Source organism: Seriola aureovittata, chromosome 10 (genome assembly GCF_021018895.1).
Source record: "Seriola aureovittata isolate HTS-2021-v1 ecotype China chromosome 10, ASM2101889v1, whole genome shotgun sequence".
NCBI classification, from domain to species: domain Eukaryota; kingdom Metazoa; phylum Chordata; class Actinopteri; order Carangiformes; family Carangidae; genus Seriola; species Seriola aureovittata.
In genome coordinates, this window is record NC_079373.1 from 26,402,741 (window position 1) to 26,417,525 (window position 14,785).

General features: G+C 41.0%; 2 protein-coding genes across 5 annotated transcripts in view; both read left to right on the forward strand.

Moving 5' to 3' along the window:
• Nucleotides 1-9,809, forward strand: part of LOC130176907 (RNA-binding Raly-like protein) — a 45,462-nt gene extending 35,653 nt beyond the window's left edge. For both annotated transcript variants that reach the window (XM_056388319.1, XM_056388318.1), the window contains 5 exons: nucleotides 695-882; nucleotides 3,699-3,812; nucleotides 5,515-5,666; nucleotides 6,947-6,998; nucleotides 7,333-9,809. In XM_056388319.1, the coding sequence (XP_056244294.1) occupies nucleotides 695-882; nucleotides 3,699-3,812; nucleotides 5,515-5,666; nucleotides 6,947-6,985 (493 nt within the window). In that variant the 3' untranslated portion in view covers nucleotides 6,986-6,998; nucleotides 7,333-9,809. The remainder of the gene's footprint in view (nucleotides 1-694; nucleotides 883-3,698; nucleotides 3,813-5,514; nucleotides 5,667-6,946; nucleotides 6,999-7,332) is intronic.
• Nucleotides 9,810-11,674: 1,865 nt separating this feature from the next.
• Nucleotides 11,675-14,496, forward strand: LOC130175936 (5-hydroxyisourate hydrolase-like). 3 transcript variants are annotated; one of them, XM_056386648.1, is made up of 4 exons: nucleotides 11,675-11,771; nucleotides 12,491-12,627; nucleotides 12,805-12,940; nucleotides 13,455-14,496. In XM_056386648.1, exons 1-4 carry the CDS (start codon nucleotides 11,760-11,762, stop codon nucleotides 13,542-13,544), a joined length of 375 nt encoding a protein of 124 aa, XP_056242623.1. In that variant the 5' UTR covers nucleotides 11,675-11,759; the 3' UTR covers nucleotides 13,545-14,496. The 3 variants fall into 3 exon arrangements, with proteins under 3 accessions (XP_056242623.1, XP_056242622.1, XP_056242621.1); XM_056386647.1 differs by having other exon boundaries at nucleotides 11,690-11,771; nucleotides 12,488-12,627; XM_056386646.1 differs by lacking the exon at nucleotides 11,675-11,771 and adding an exon at nucleotides 11,826-11,952 and having other exon boundaries at nucleotides 12,488-12,627.
• Nucleotides 14,497-14,785: the final 289 nt, after the last annotated feature.

Below are 14,785 nucleotides of genomic sequence, written 5' to 3' on the forward strand. Positions count from 1 at the left end.
GATTATAGGAGTCGCCCTGCTGTTGCGGTCCAGACAAAAACACATCAGTGAGTCACCCTGTTGCACTAGGTGACACACACACACACACACCGAAGTTTATTTATGACTCAGTCCCACAAACATCGTCCTGCTGCGTCCAAACACTCACTACAGCACCAAATGTGGATTAATCCGCCGCTGAAAACGCTCCACAAAAATGCATTGTTCCCTCCTGCTTGTCTGATAAAAAACTACAGTGAACAGCTTCTGCAGGAAATTACTGAGTCTTTGAAATGAAACTGAATATTCATGAGCTCTTTTTAAATGTTTGACACTGGATATAACTCATCTGAAAGAAAAAGAAATAAGAGAGTGAGTGAGTCATTCCGGCAACAACATGCCCTGTGGTGGATTTATTTTTTAAAAGTAAAGAAAATGTAAATTTCACAGAGCTGGTTTATTTTGAAACATTTTTTATATAAAGACTTCACAGACTCACAAACTGAACTGCTCTTCACTTACAAGTATTAAAGATTAAATCTGTTCACAACATAAATTTCCCTCCACTTCATTACAGACATAAAACAGTCAAGACACAAACAAGCAGCATGTTGCTGCAGAAACGTGGCAGAGCCTCAGGCAGTGGTGCATTATGGGACTTTATCTGCACTGTGTGTGTGTATGTTTAAAGCTTGTGTGTGTGTGTGTTTTGCAGGGTGTTTGACTACCAGCGTGTCCCCTCCTCAGTCCCGGTGGATCCCAGCCCTGTCAAACGGCCCCGTCCTTCATCCTCCTCCTCCTCCTCTTCCTCCTCCACAGCGGCTCTGAGGATGAGGAGCAGCAGAGCGTCCAGCAGGAGCAACAACACACACAGCCCCTCCTCCGGCAGCAGCAACGCCAAATGTAAGAGAGATGCTATACTCTCAGGCACATTCATTATACTTGTGTTGTAAGAGAAGCTCTGAGCCTCTCTTCTGATTGGCTGACTGTTTCCTGAATGATCAAATAAAAGTATAGCAGATTTCAGGTAAACACTGGGTGAGGTGCAGAAACAAGGGGCAGCTTATTAAGCGGTTTAATTTAAAGCTCCTCCAGTGTAAAGGTCTGTGTCCATGTGTAGTGTGATTATAGATCAGCTCTAGCTTCTATATTAATACTGTGAAAGTATCAAAGCCTCAGTCCACAGAGAAATGCACACAGCCTGTATTCAGAAACTGAGCCTTAAAACCAGCCGTCAGGACTTCTGGAACTTTGTGATGTCACAACAAAGCAGTCACCAAGCCCCGCCCACCTGGACCCACCATCCAAACCTTGCAGGATTTGGTTTCTCTGAGTGTTTTTACCTGAAATCTGCTTTATTTTTATTGGATGACTCAGAAAACAGTCAGCCAATCAGAAGAGAGGCTCAGAGCCTCCTCTCTTCTGATTGGCTCACAGACCTGTTGTTACTAGAGCTCCAGAGAGAAGCCTGAGAGAGGAGATGTAAAACTACACTGAGATGGTTTTTGGTTCTTAAAACCATAAATATATCTTCTTATGGATCAACACTTCAAGTAAAACACAGAAGAAGAAGAAAATATTGGGTGTGACTGCTTTGTTGTGACATCACAAAGTTCCAGAAGTCCTGACGGCTGGTTTTAAGGCTTGTTGCATGCCCAGTATTTCATCCCCACAATGTTTGTGAAGGACTGTCTCTCTGAGCCCAGAGAGTTGTGCTGTCTGTCCACTGAGATCCACATGGTCATTGAACCAAATGAATCCATCAAAAATCACTATAACCGGGGTTGTGACTGCAGCGCTGCAGCGTGTAAAGGACAAAGAGAGACATCAGAAACTGTGAGTGCGTGGTGTTGGCAGGAACAGGTCAGGCAGCCGTGTGGGTTTGAATGTTAAAAAGCTTTTAACCGAAGAGGTCTGAGACACCTACACCCTGCTGAAGGCAGAGGTCGGCACACAGGTGTGTTAAAATGCCTCAACCCCGTCCACCTGAAGGCTTTTAAATTTCAAACCCACGTAAGAGCCCGGGTGTTCACATTTGCCGCCGTAACATTTATTTATTTATTTTTTAAATCTTTAAATTTGCAACTGACGTGAGCCCCTGTGGAGACCTGGAGCACTCAGAGGATGTTTCCTTTCTAAAACCCTGTTCATGTTATCTCCCCCGCCTGTGTGATGGCTCGTCTCGGCGGTAGGGCCGCAGGGTGCTGGAAAAGAAAGGCGGGTGGAGGTAGGAGTAGGGAGGGTGGGGGCGCCAGATGGTCTCTTCATTAAAAGCTTCTGTACCGCAGGGCTTCTCCTCCTTGCCATAACCCAGCCGAGCCTATCAGCGCTCGCAATTAGACTGAGTTAATAGTGCATGGCAAATAAGAATTGTTTATACTAGTTTATTACAAGCCTTAATAGTTTTTACTGCGCCCCATCACAAGGAAATTAGATTGCCTTTGCGAGCTTCTGAGGTCGAAAAGCTTTCAGTGGTGAAGTAGTTTTCAGGGTCGTTTGGCGAGCTGTTGGCGGCACTGGTGGTCCATTACAGAGCACAGCCGGGGTGGAGGCTCCTGCGGGTGGAGGGAGGTGGGAGTGCTGCACTGAGAGTAAATTGATGGTGCAGGGCTACAGGCAGGATGACGGCAGGGGTCACCGGATGACATTTGCATCTGCACGGAGCCGGAAAACCTCGTCCATATTGATTTACAAGCCGGCTTCTGAAGGGAAACCTCTCCTGTTAACGCTTTGATTATTGGTCCTGTTGCCGTGGGCAACTAGAAGACAGAGACAGTCCGCTACATGTTAAACAAGATATGTGATTGTTGAACATCCCATTGCTGCCAGATGTTGCACCTGCTGCAGGTATCTGCATCAGTGAAGTCCAACACTGACCACGGCTGAAAGCATGACACTTAAGGTTTCATTTCTCCTTAGCTGAGGGAGCTACTTGCACAGAATCTCTTAACATGTTTCCGTAGTCAAAGAAAAAAGTTAAGGCATTTGCAGGAGTGAAAGAGATTTCCATGTTTCCATGGAGACCATTAATTTGCTGTCATTCGCACTTCTGAAGCCGGTGACATTAAAGACGTACGCTGCGCTACGACGCGACATGACATCTCAGCAACCCCTCGACAGAACATCTTTAAATTTGGCACAAACATTCACAAGGACTCAAGGATGAGCTGACTAGATTTTGGTGGCTTAAGGTCAAAGGTCAAGGTCACAGTGACCTCATAAAATATGATTTTGGCCTTGTGTATGTGATATCTCCAGAACTCCTCAAGGGAATCCCTTCAAATTTTGCACAAATGTTCACCTGGACTCAAGGATGAACTGAGTCAAAGGTCAAGGGTCAAGGTCAGTGTGAACTCCCAAAACACTTTTAGCCATAATACAAAACTTCACACAAATGGTTCATATTTTATCTGACTCCAGATAAACAGGGATGTAACCTGAAAGTAGTCCGAGTGGCGGAGGGATACGACCGCGATGTGGTGATTCTGGTTTTCGTTACTTTGGGTTAGGGTTACTGACTAAGGTGTTTTGTGCGACTGTTTTAAATGATTTTAAGTAAGATCAGGAGAAAACCTTAAAAACTTAAGTGAGCATTTTAAGGAAACCTGTAAGACTGCTCAGACCAGTCAACTGTGACACAATGATTGTCTAAAATATCTGCACTGGAAATGAAAGGGGCCCAAGCTAAATCTGTCCCGCCTCTCTCTGTCTCTCCGCAGTGAAGATGGCGGAGCTTCTTGCCATAAAGAGGGAGTTGACGGTGATCAAGGTTCAGATCGACGGCCTGCTGGACTGTGTAGACAAGATGGACAGACAGAGGAAGGACCTCTCAGGTACAGACTCACCTGTTGGTCCTCTGCTGCACCGCGACCTCAGGAAACACTCAAGAGGTCGTGCGCTAATTATGACATGATTTAATGTCTAAAAAAAAAGAAAAAAAGACGAAGTGATGACTTTTTATATCCAAAAAGTCAAAGGTCAATTTCACTGTGATGTCATAATGTTCTGCAAAAACACCTCTGGTCATTATTTGATGCTGTAACTCAAGGAGAGATTGTGACCATAGTTCCTGTAACTGGACCGGTTGGCGGAGGGATACAACGATACACATGTAATCTGTGGATGTGAATCATGTGATCCGACGCAGACAGAGATCACAGTTTCATTAAAAGAACAACATCAGCCTCATAAATCAGTCTGATCCAGGTTTAATCCAGCCGAGAACGACTGCACTTCGAAATTGAAGTTTATTATTGCAAATGATCTGCGGAGGTTGGGGGGGGGGGGGGGGGGGTGGCGGCTGGAGGTGGGGGGTGTGGGTGGGGGGGTGGGGGGGGTTGGTGATGCAGGCTGAGTCTGCGTGTTTACCATCAGATGCGATCAGTTATCAGGCTGCATCTGTGACTAATGGTTCAATGACAAAACTGCTGCCAGTGGAGCGTGGATTATGACAGCGAGGTAAACAGCGATAAACACCGGCCTCATAACCTTTCATAAGCTCCCCTTCAGCACTCAGGAGTTATCTCCACCAACTGTGTGTGTGTGTGTGTGTGTGTGTGTGTGTGTTGGTTTTATTTCTCCTGGTTTGCCCTCATGAGGATAAAAAGATGAGGGAGTTATCCAAAGTGACACGTTGACGGTTCTCACTTGTAACAAAGGTTATGTGTTTCCTTGACGTCTGAAAAAAACGTTCAGTTCTCAAACAAAACGTTGTCGGGTTTTAATTTGCCAAAAAGGGAAACAGGAAGTTGGTCTAGTTGGACTGTCGTGGCGTTAATTCAATTTACCTGCTAATTAACCAGCAACTAGTTGCATAGATGGAAGAGGAAGGACAGTTACAGGTTAGTAAGTAAACCTGCACGTGACCGAACACGCCTTCAGACCATGTGACTGTCACATGGTCTTCAGCAGGTGTTCTGTCTGGAGGATGACGCATCAAAGGTCAGTTAAAATGGGGACGACCTTTGTGTTTCGATGAGACTGTTTGATTCCTTTCCCCTAAACACACGAGTTCATTCACTAACTACGACGCAGTTTAACTCAAATGTCTGTAAAGATAAAATGATGTGATAACATTTCATAACCAAAAGGTCAAAGGTCATAATGTTATATGTAGGGTACATAATGTCAAGGTCACGGTGACCTGAGGGAACATTTTCAAATTTGGCACAAATGTTCACTTGGTGATTGAAGGTCAAAGGTCAGTGTGACCGTAGCCGTTACTCAAGACTTCACACAGATGTTTTAATATTTTCTGTGACTCTGGATAAACAGGGACGTGACCTGGAACTAGTCTGAGCGGCGGAGGGATACGACCGCGAGGCGGTGATCCGGGTTTCATTATATAACCAAGTGTTTTTTTTATTATCTTACTCATTTGTTCACAATGTCCAAAATCAATCAAGTATCTGAGTCATGATGATGTCATGTCATGACAGGATGTTCTTCTTTAGGTGTTTGACGTGCGCGTGTGTGTGTGTGTGTGTGTGTGTGTGTGTGTGTGTGTGTGTGTGTGTGTGTGTGTGTGTGTGTCAGAGTGTCCTCAGAGCAGGGAGCCCAGTGTGTCGGGTTCTCCTCGTCGAGGTTCAGTCAGCAGTCTGGAGAGAGAAAGTCCTGAACCAGGAGAGGCCAGCGAGGACGAGCCGCTGCACTACCCCCACTACTACCCCCACAGCTACCCCCACAGGGTAAATATATACCACTTCTACCCCCACAGCTACCCCCACAGGGTAAATATATACCACTACTACCCCCACAGGGTAAAATACATAAACCACTACTACCCCCACAGGGTAAATATACACAACTACTACCCACACAGGGTAAATATATACCACTACTACCCCCACAGGATAAATATTTACCCCTGATTCCCCCACAGATACCCCCCCCCCCCCCCACAAGGTAAATATAGACCATTTCTATCCCTGCAGGGTAAATATTTCCAACAACTACCCCACAGGCTACCTAACTAGCGCTACTTAACCTACGCCAACCTCACCCACACCTACGCTCCCACTCGGTTTAATGACTACCACAATAACTGCCCCCTCTGCAGTCAGCTCCAGTGTAGAAGGTGATGTAATTCTGCCCTCTGGTGGACAGTCAGTTATTAGCAGGACGATGTCATTTACATCTCATTACCAATAAACCTGCCAATTATTTTCTCAATTAATTGTCAAAAGTGAATGTGAAGTGAAAAAATGTCGTCACAGTTTTTCTGAAGAATGTTTTCTAGATAATAAATTAAATGAACATAAAAATAGATTGTATGAATCTGCTCCAGTCCGTCCCCTCACCTGCCTCTACACTGACGGGGTTTCTCGTCCACACAGCGCAGACTGTCCAAAAAGTCAATTTGCATAATCTGTGGTGTCCGACGTTTTCATTGTTGCCTTGCAGGTCTTTTTCTTTTAATTCAGCACCTCGGCGGCGTGAAGCGGATCAGCCGAGCGGAGGAGCGGTGCTTTCACTGTCTCTGTTTCTTTACAGGGAAACATAATGATATAGAATTAGCCTGCAGGCTTCCTACCTGCCTGACAGAGCGAAGCTGCCTCATTAATCTGAGCGGAGGCAGAGAACAGACCGGCCCTTAATCTGCTGCATTGTTCCTCTGACAGGAAGAAACTGAGTGTGTGTGAATAACAGAGTGTGTCAGTAATTATTGTCTGTGTGTGTGTGTGTGTGTGTGTGTGTGTGTGTGTGTGTGCGTGCAACAAAGTGTGTTCGCATGAACAGGAAATTACTGTTTTTGTGGAGTGTGGGGATGAACGACTTGAAAATACAAGCGTGGGTGTGCATCAATGAGTGTGTTACATCCATCTGAAATGAGGCTGCAGTGATGATGATGATGGTGATGAGGAGGAAGAGGAGGAGGAGGACGAGGAGGGAGGCTGTGTTAATGAAGCCTAACTGCAGTGTCTTTTAATTGACCCCTTGTGAAGAGCTTCTTCCTCTGTGTTTCCAGATAAAGCAGCACCCGTCTGATCTGGAGGACGACCTGTGATTCCGCAGCTCAGGTACGAACGCTCACACTGACGCACTGTGAAGAACCAGCCTGGTGGGTTTAGATGTTTTAACCCAGTAAACCATGAAGCTGCTTCTATTTTCTTTATTTCTCTCATTGTCAACAAATGCAAAAAAGACCGAAAGCTAAAAAAAGATAATCTTGGAAGAATATTATAGATAATTTCTGTTGTTAAAATGCATTTATTATCAGATCTAAAAGGAACACTTTGGATGTATTCTCTGTGGATTCTCTTGTACCTGGAGAATTTTCATATTGTCTCTTGTTTGTGTCCTGGAGATCTGTCGACGTCTGCTTTCCGACTCCTCTTTCTGTTCGCTTTCCAGAAACAGAAGCTTGAATCGGTAACAGCTGGGATGGAAGATGCTTCAAGGAGGCGTTGGCAACATGAACTGCATTGGACTGACCCTCCTCCACACCTGAATCTGTCACTACCTGTCCATCACTGTCTTCTTAGCTCTGGTTTCCATCAACACTGACTCAACAAAACTCCCCTGTGTAACTGGTCACGTGGGACAATATAGCTAAACCTGTGTTTCTGTAAAGCACCATACATACTGATGGTATTAGTTTGTAGATAATTTCCTATCTTTCGGGCAGCCGGTAAATTACAACTACACTGTAAAAATGGACTTAAAGAATCTTGGCACATTGGCTATTTATTTTATTTTATTTTGGCCTCTCTTTAGTAATGCAATCAAGGATGGTGCGACATCTTAAAACGAACTACCTACAAAAACGTGTCAAATTCATGAGCTATGTTTTGCTCGTTTTCCATGACGTAAGAAGAGTAAAATTAACTTTTTGATATGATACAAGACTGCCCTGAAATCTCCTGGCTGTCAGCCAACACTGCAGGATAACAGCTGGAATCGGCTCAGATTTGGAAGTATACGGGCCAGATTCGGGCCGAGGACCGAGGCAAATTTGGGCTAGAAGTTTAATTTTGCTACCTGGGTATATTAGACAGTATATAGCGTATACTATTCTACTGTGTGTGCTATATTTACTCAAACCAGAGTACATATCCAGTATGATACTCCATACCAGAATAAAAATAAATAATTTACTAAAAAGATCATATTGGCCCCATTTATCACCCTAACCAATTGCTTCCCATAGTGGACTCCACTCTGATTTATGTTATTGAAGTCAGTGTGGCAGCAGCTGGCAGCTCCTTATCACCCATTTTATTTTCATCAGGCCTGTTATCATCATGTGTAACCAGCTGTGTACAGGACTGCATTATAGTTGTGCATTAAAGGCTCAGTGAGCACGGTTTTATGACTCTCTGCTCTCTGATTCTATTGTCTAATTCACTCAGGAAATTAGTTATAAACTGATTTATATACTCTGACAATTTCCTGGAATGAGCATTTAATTGGAAATAAAAATATTGGACCGGTTAGCTGACTAATTTAGCAGCTGAATTAAAGTTAGCTAAACTAAACTTTTGCATATTAATCAGTTTGTCTTGGTTTAGCTGCTAAAGCAGTTTGGATTGTTACCTGTGGTTTAGCTCAGCAGCTAAAACAATTTGATTTGTCATTAGGTCAGTACCTAAAACTGTTGGTTTTGCATTAGGTAACAGTTTAGCAGGGTGGTTCAGGTTAGCTAACGGATCAGTTTAATGGCTAAAACAGTTGGATTCATCTTAGCTATTGAATTAGTTTTATGACTGAAACTGATTTGCTCAGGTTAACTAATGGATCAGTTTGGCAGATAAAATTGTTTGGTTGAGTTTAGCTAACGGATCAGTTAAATAGCTAAAACCGTTTGGTTTAGGTTAGCTAGCGGATTAAATTGGCAGATGAAACAGTTTGGTTCTGGTTAGCTGATGGATCAGTTTAACGACTAAAACTGTTTGGTTCGGATTAGCTAGCAGCTTAGTTTGGCAGGAAAGAGTTTGGTTCATGTTAGCTAACAGATCATTTTAACGACTAAAACTGTTTGGTTTAGCTAACCGATCAGTTTGACGGATGAGACATTGCAGTTTCAGGTTAATAGCTCATAGTATTTGGTGTAGGCTACTTAAACAGGACAGTTCAGCAAGTGGTTCAGCTGTATAACAGTTCAGTTACTGAACCGGTTCACTTTACTTTAGCTGACAGGATCATTTACCACCTTAAACTGTTTGGTTGACCCAACAGACAAAACAGTTTGGCAGAAAAAAAGAGTTAGCTCCACATTTGTTAACAGATCAGCAGATAAAAACAATTGATTCAGATTATCTTAAGTTAAATTACTAAAATTGTTTTCTGTTGCTAATGTTCTTCCAACCCACGATCAAACGAGGATGAAATCCCTGTACTACACAGAACAGTATTTTAATTAAGTCAGTGTAAAAACACATTAATTGTGAAATATTTAGTTTGTTTACATCACTTGCATTCAAGGAGATTTCTTCTTCTCCACCAGATTTTAGGTGACTGATTTTATGGTGAGCACAGCCACCAAACTGTTGCAAAGTCAAACACATAAAGACTTTTCCTCTGGCATCTTTACCCAGCTGGACATGGACAACTGTGACAGACTGTAAATATGTTCAGAGCGTTCATGTAAAATATTTATGTGTACAGTAGTGGCACTTTATACTTAAACATTATTTCAGACTTTAAAAAAAATTATACTAAATGTTTTAATAAGAAATTCTGTAACTGAAAGTACAGAATCATTTTGGAAATATGACAACACTTCATTTGGCTTCAGTGTAGTTTCTGCTGTTGATGCTTTTGTGTTTGTTCTCAGTGCTGAATGTAACGTATTTTAATGTGAGTGTAGTAAAGGTATTTTTCATAAAATAGAGATGTGTTGGAGATTTGTGTCTGTAATAATTATATATTTTTTTTATATCCGGGTGTAGGAATTCAAAATTATGTGATATTATGGTTTAATTCAGGAATAAATGTAATATTCTCTGACAGCCATAGGTCTTGTAAGGGTTTGGTGGGTATTTAGTTTTGTGCTTGAAACTGTTTGGTTCTTTTTTAATTAATTATCAGCCTACATGTCTATTACACCTACAAAAAAACGGTCAAATGACTGGCAGCAGTGGCTGCCAAACAGAAACCATAAAATTAAAGTAAAATATACTAATTCAAATAAAGTGTAAAAACAATAAATGTACGGAAAGTTTCATTAATATTTCTACAGAGAAAAAAATGTATTTTACAGATTTTTCCTAATTTATTGTGATCAAACATCTTCAATAAAGTGAATCCACTCAAGTTTCTACACGCTGTGCACCCACCTACTTTATGACGGCGCATATTGACAATGTGCCCTTAAAATAATGGCAAAATATTGTGCCATTTACTTTTTAGGTTTTTGTTGGTCAATTTTAACAATGTGTGCACTGGATGGAAAAAATGACTCACGTCACATGATATTTAGCTGACCAAAGGTTTAACAGTAAAACTCAACTCTATCACTCAGTCACTCAGTCAGTCGGTCAGTCAGTCACTCAGTCACTCAGTCAGTCAGTCAGTCAGTCAGTCAGTCAGTCAGTCAGTGCTGCTGTGGTCCAGCCATGAATCTGACCACATAACTCCCTTCTCTGAAACTTTCCCTGGCTACTTGTTGTGTTCAGGATACAATTGAAACAATCCTCCTCTTGGTCACAAAGCAGCTGCTGGTCCGGCTTCACAGAACATCTCAGACATGCTGTTAGTTCACAATCCCAGCAGATCACACGCTGGAAATCTCCATGTGCCTGGGTTTGATGTTTGATGTGATGAAAAAAAGTTTGTTACATTTCATCCAGAATTATAAAGTTTGAATGTAGAAGTCACATAAATGTAAAACTAATAAGATTTATCCTGAAATTACAGAGAACATCTTTAAATTGTTCATATGGACATTAACCTTTATAATAACAAGCTACATTTTTAATTACTGATAATTACTGTCATTTTACATAGATTTGTTTGTAATTTAAGAAAGCAGAAGAATTACTGTATAAATAATACAGTAATTCTTCTTTACAAAAATGGGAAATAAATGTAATTCATTATTATTGGCATAATGCTTAAAATAGAAGTTTGGCTGTTAATTCACAGATCATTTCTGTCATTTTACAGACTTTTCTACACAATTAAAAAAAAACTGAAAATTACTATTAGAAAACTAAGTTATTTCCCATAAAATTAGGATTTATTTTTACAGTGTAAATCTACCTAAATCAGAAATAGTATAATCAACTGAACCAGTTGAAACCAGCTGAGTCAGTCAGTCACTCAGTCAGTCAAAGACAGGCATTCGCGTCTTTGAATTTTAATTAAGACACAAAATTAACCTCATAAATGCGAGACTATCACCTTAAGTATATATCCGCATCTTTAGACAGCCTATAGGTGAAATTCATTATGTTGAATATATGAGAAAATATAGAAAGTGAATTTTCAGAGATGTACAAAAACAAGTGAAAATATTGAAGCAGCAACAATAAAAAATGAAATTATGTGAATAAGAATAACTTCCACTCAGGCTGTTAATGGTATTAGACAGTCAGTGTTTTAATTAAATCAGAACCTTATCATGTACAAACAATCACGATCAAACGGTGAACCTTGTGTTGAGCTGCACTGTCAGCTGGTTCTACTGACTCCTGAGAGTCAGGAACGACCTTTGACACCGGGTCTGTTTGCAGTGCAGGCTGGGTAAAGTGTCTCTGAGCAGTGGGCGTGTGCAGTGATGGTACAGCTGGTTGGGTGAGTTTTGGGAAGTGAATGAAGTCGCTGCAGCAGAGAGGAGCATGTACACGGAGGTAAGTGCTTCTCTTACTACAAACTGCACTGAAACTGACTGAGCTGTGAGGTCTCTCAGGTTCACATTAATACACCTGTATTCACCTGCGTGTGAGCGTTCTGTATTTGTCTCCAGAGACTGGATTTAAAACGCTTCACACAAGTGTTTTGTTCATGTTTTCAACCAGGATCAATATCAATGTTGGTTGATCTCTGATCTTTTTTTTTTCTTTGTGTTTTTCGTTCCCATTTTCTGGACATATTTCATGTTGCTACTCGTTAGTTTTCCTATGTTTGGGTTGGGAGCCATCTTTAGGTTGGTCTCCTCATATGCACAAAAATATTACAAGAGGTTTCTTAGACTGATATATTTGTATTTATGTAGATTTTTAACAGAAAGCAGCAGGAGGAACTCACATTCACATGACTACCACTAACTGCTGGATATCATGAGATGTTTTGGGTGGGGGGCAGAGGGAGTCAAGGGTCAAATGTGGTTGAAAGTCCTTGGACTACTTTGTGGACTAGCTGAGAAGCATGGTTTAATCTTTAATCTGCTGGTGAATCATTGATTTTCTTGCAAGTGTTAATTTAAACTCTAATTAAAATAGTATTTTTGGTGATTTTGTGTGTTTGTTTTTTGTTGATTGGGTAAATGCTGCAGCAGATTCCTAGTCAGGGTCTAATGTGAGGGAAATATACAGGTAAGACTCACCTGTTCTCACCTCCTCTCCAGCAGACCATGGCAGCAGCAGAGTCCAGCCCTCTGACCACTCACGTGCTGAACGCCGGTGATGGCGTCCCAGCAGCCAAGATGGCCGTCAGCCTGCATCGACTCGACACCAAGCTGATGATATGGAACATGCTGACTGTTGGGTAAGGGCGCGAACATGTGTCCGATCTGAAACCTGAGGAGAAGATGCTGAATTTTAATATTGAAATTGTACCATAATGTTTTCTGAAGGAGAGCAGGGCGAAGCTTTTCTTTGTCAGGATTAGAGACTGAAGCTGACAGTCAGAGTCCCTCGGAGTTTTAAAGTTGATGATTTTTAGGACAACAAACGAAGATGGGCGCTGCCCAGGACTCATCAGCCGAGGAGCCTTCACCCCCGGCATGTACAAGCTGCGCTTTGAGACCGGTTCATACTGGGAGAGTCGGGGTCAGACCTCCTTCTACCCCTATGTAGAGGTGAGCCAAGATGTCACTTACATAACGATCTATAAATAAGTATTAATAAATACATTTTTTCTAAGGATTTAATCAAACAGTATTCAAATGGGTGATTCAAATATTTATCAAAAGAATTTATAAATTAACAATGGTGACTAAGAATATTTACTAATTTTCCAACTCCACTATATTTCACAGGAAAACACTCCATTACGTTTATTTGATATTTATATAATCAACAACTAAATTACTTGTGTATTTTTACACTGTTGTATTGACACTTCCACATCTGTAAATGAATATATAAACAGTTTCATCAGCACAACAGCTGCTTGTGAAAACACTGCCGATGTGACCACTGATCGCCACAAGGTGTCGCCAAATCTGAAAAAAAGACAGTGAGGATGGAGTTTGTTTGTGTATGAGAAATATGATTGAACCATGACAATGATATGTGTTTCACTACAGGAGATAAATATAGTATCTACTATAATAAACTATATGATTCAGTGTGGTTTGTGTGTGTCTCCAGGTCGTGTTCACCATCAGTGACCCGGAGCAGAGGTTCCACCTCCCTCTGCTTATGAGTCGGTTCTCCTACAGCACCTACCGAGGAAGCTGAGGGTTTTTTATTCTCCTACAGTTGTACGACAACAGTATATTGTATAATATCGGGATCATATAACATCAACAAAATTACAGTTATACAAAGAAACAACAACATAAAGTTTTCATTTCATTAACCAGAGCAGGAAAAAAGGAGTTTCCACTTACGGATCTAAAATTTGGCCATAAGTATGTTAGGACTGATCAGGTAGAACTTCACTTTATCTTTTCTTTATCGGAGAGAAAACATAATCAAGTCTGGAAATAACAAAAACAGGTACATCCGTCCAAAGACTTCTACAGCCTCAACACAACCAGGGATGGAGAGAGATGGGTGTCTGTATTAAATCCTAGGCTTTTATCCAATGTTCACCTTTCTTTGCTTTTAGTTCATTTTTTCCCCCAGTTACAAAATTTCTTTACATTTGCTGACTGTTGAATTTCCAATACGTGATTATATATTTACAGTTTTTGTACGGTGTATATGAAGCAACTGAAAAGACAGCTGAAATGATTAGTTGATTTCATTTTTCTGTTTTTGGTTTTTCTATTTCAATTAATCTAATTAGCTAATTGATGACAGTCCAACTGAAATCACATTCAGCCATCCCTTTCGCAGTGTAAAATAATGGTATTGGTTTTTTTGTTTGTTTGTTTTTTTTAAATGTATTGTTTATAGTTTTAATGATAAAAGGAGTGAAATTGTGTCTGGACAAATATCACTAAATTTTATGGTTTTAACCTCTTGGCATTAAGGATTTGCAGCTTTTCTTTGTGTTATAGTCCTGTGATAGTTAATTAAAAATCTGTGGGTTGTTGACCATTGATTACCAGCAGCGCCTCTGGGATATTGATAATTTAATTTCTATCATTTTCCTTTTTTTACCTTCTTTATTTCAATCTTACTAATGTTGTATTTTCAATATTTTATTATGTTGTTAAATGTATTAAATATTGTTGAACCTTTATTGACCCTAACGTCTCTACAGCTGAAACTACTTTTTTCTTTTACTTTTTCTATGACAATAATGGACAGAAGGAGAAAAACAGACAGTCACGGTTACGACATGTTTTGGTGAGTGTTACATGAAGTCGAGGTGAGCAGCATTGGAGAATGTGCCTCTCTGTCTCAGCCAATCAGAGTGAAGGTGTGCTGCGAGGACCCGCGGCTCATCGTCTCATGCCTGAAAGTAATAAAGCCATTTTAAATCGAATTATATGCATTTACTTACAGCAGATCAGCGACTTATCTTGTTT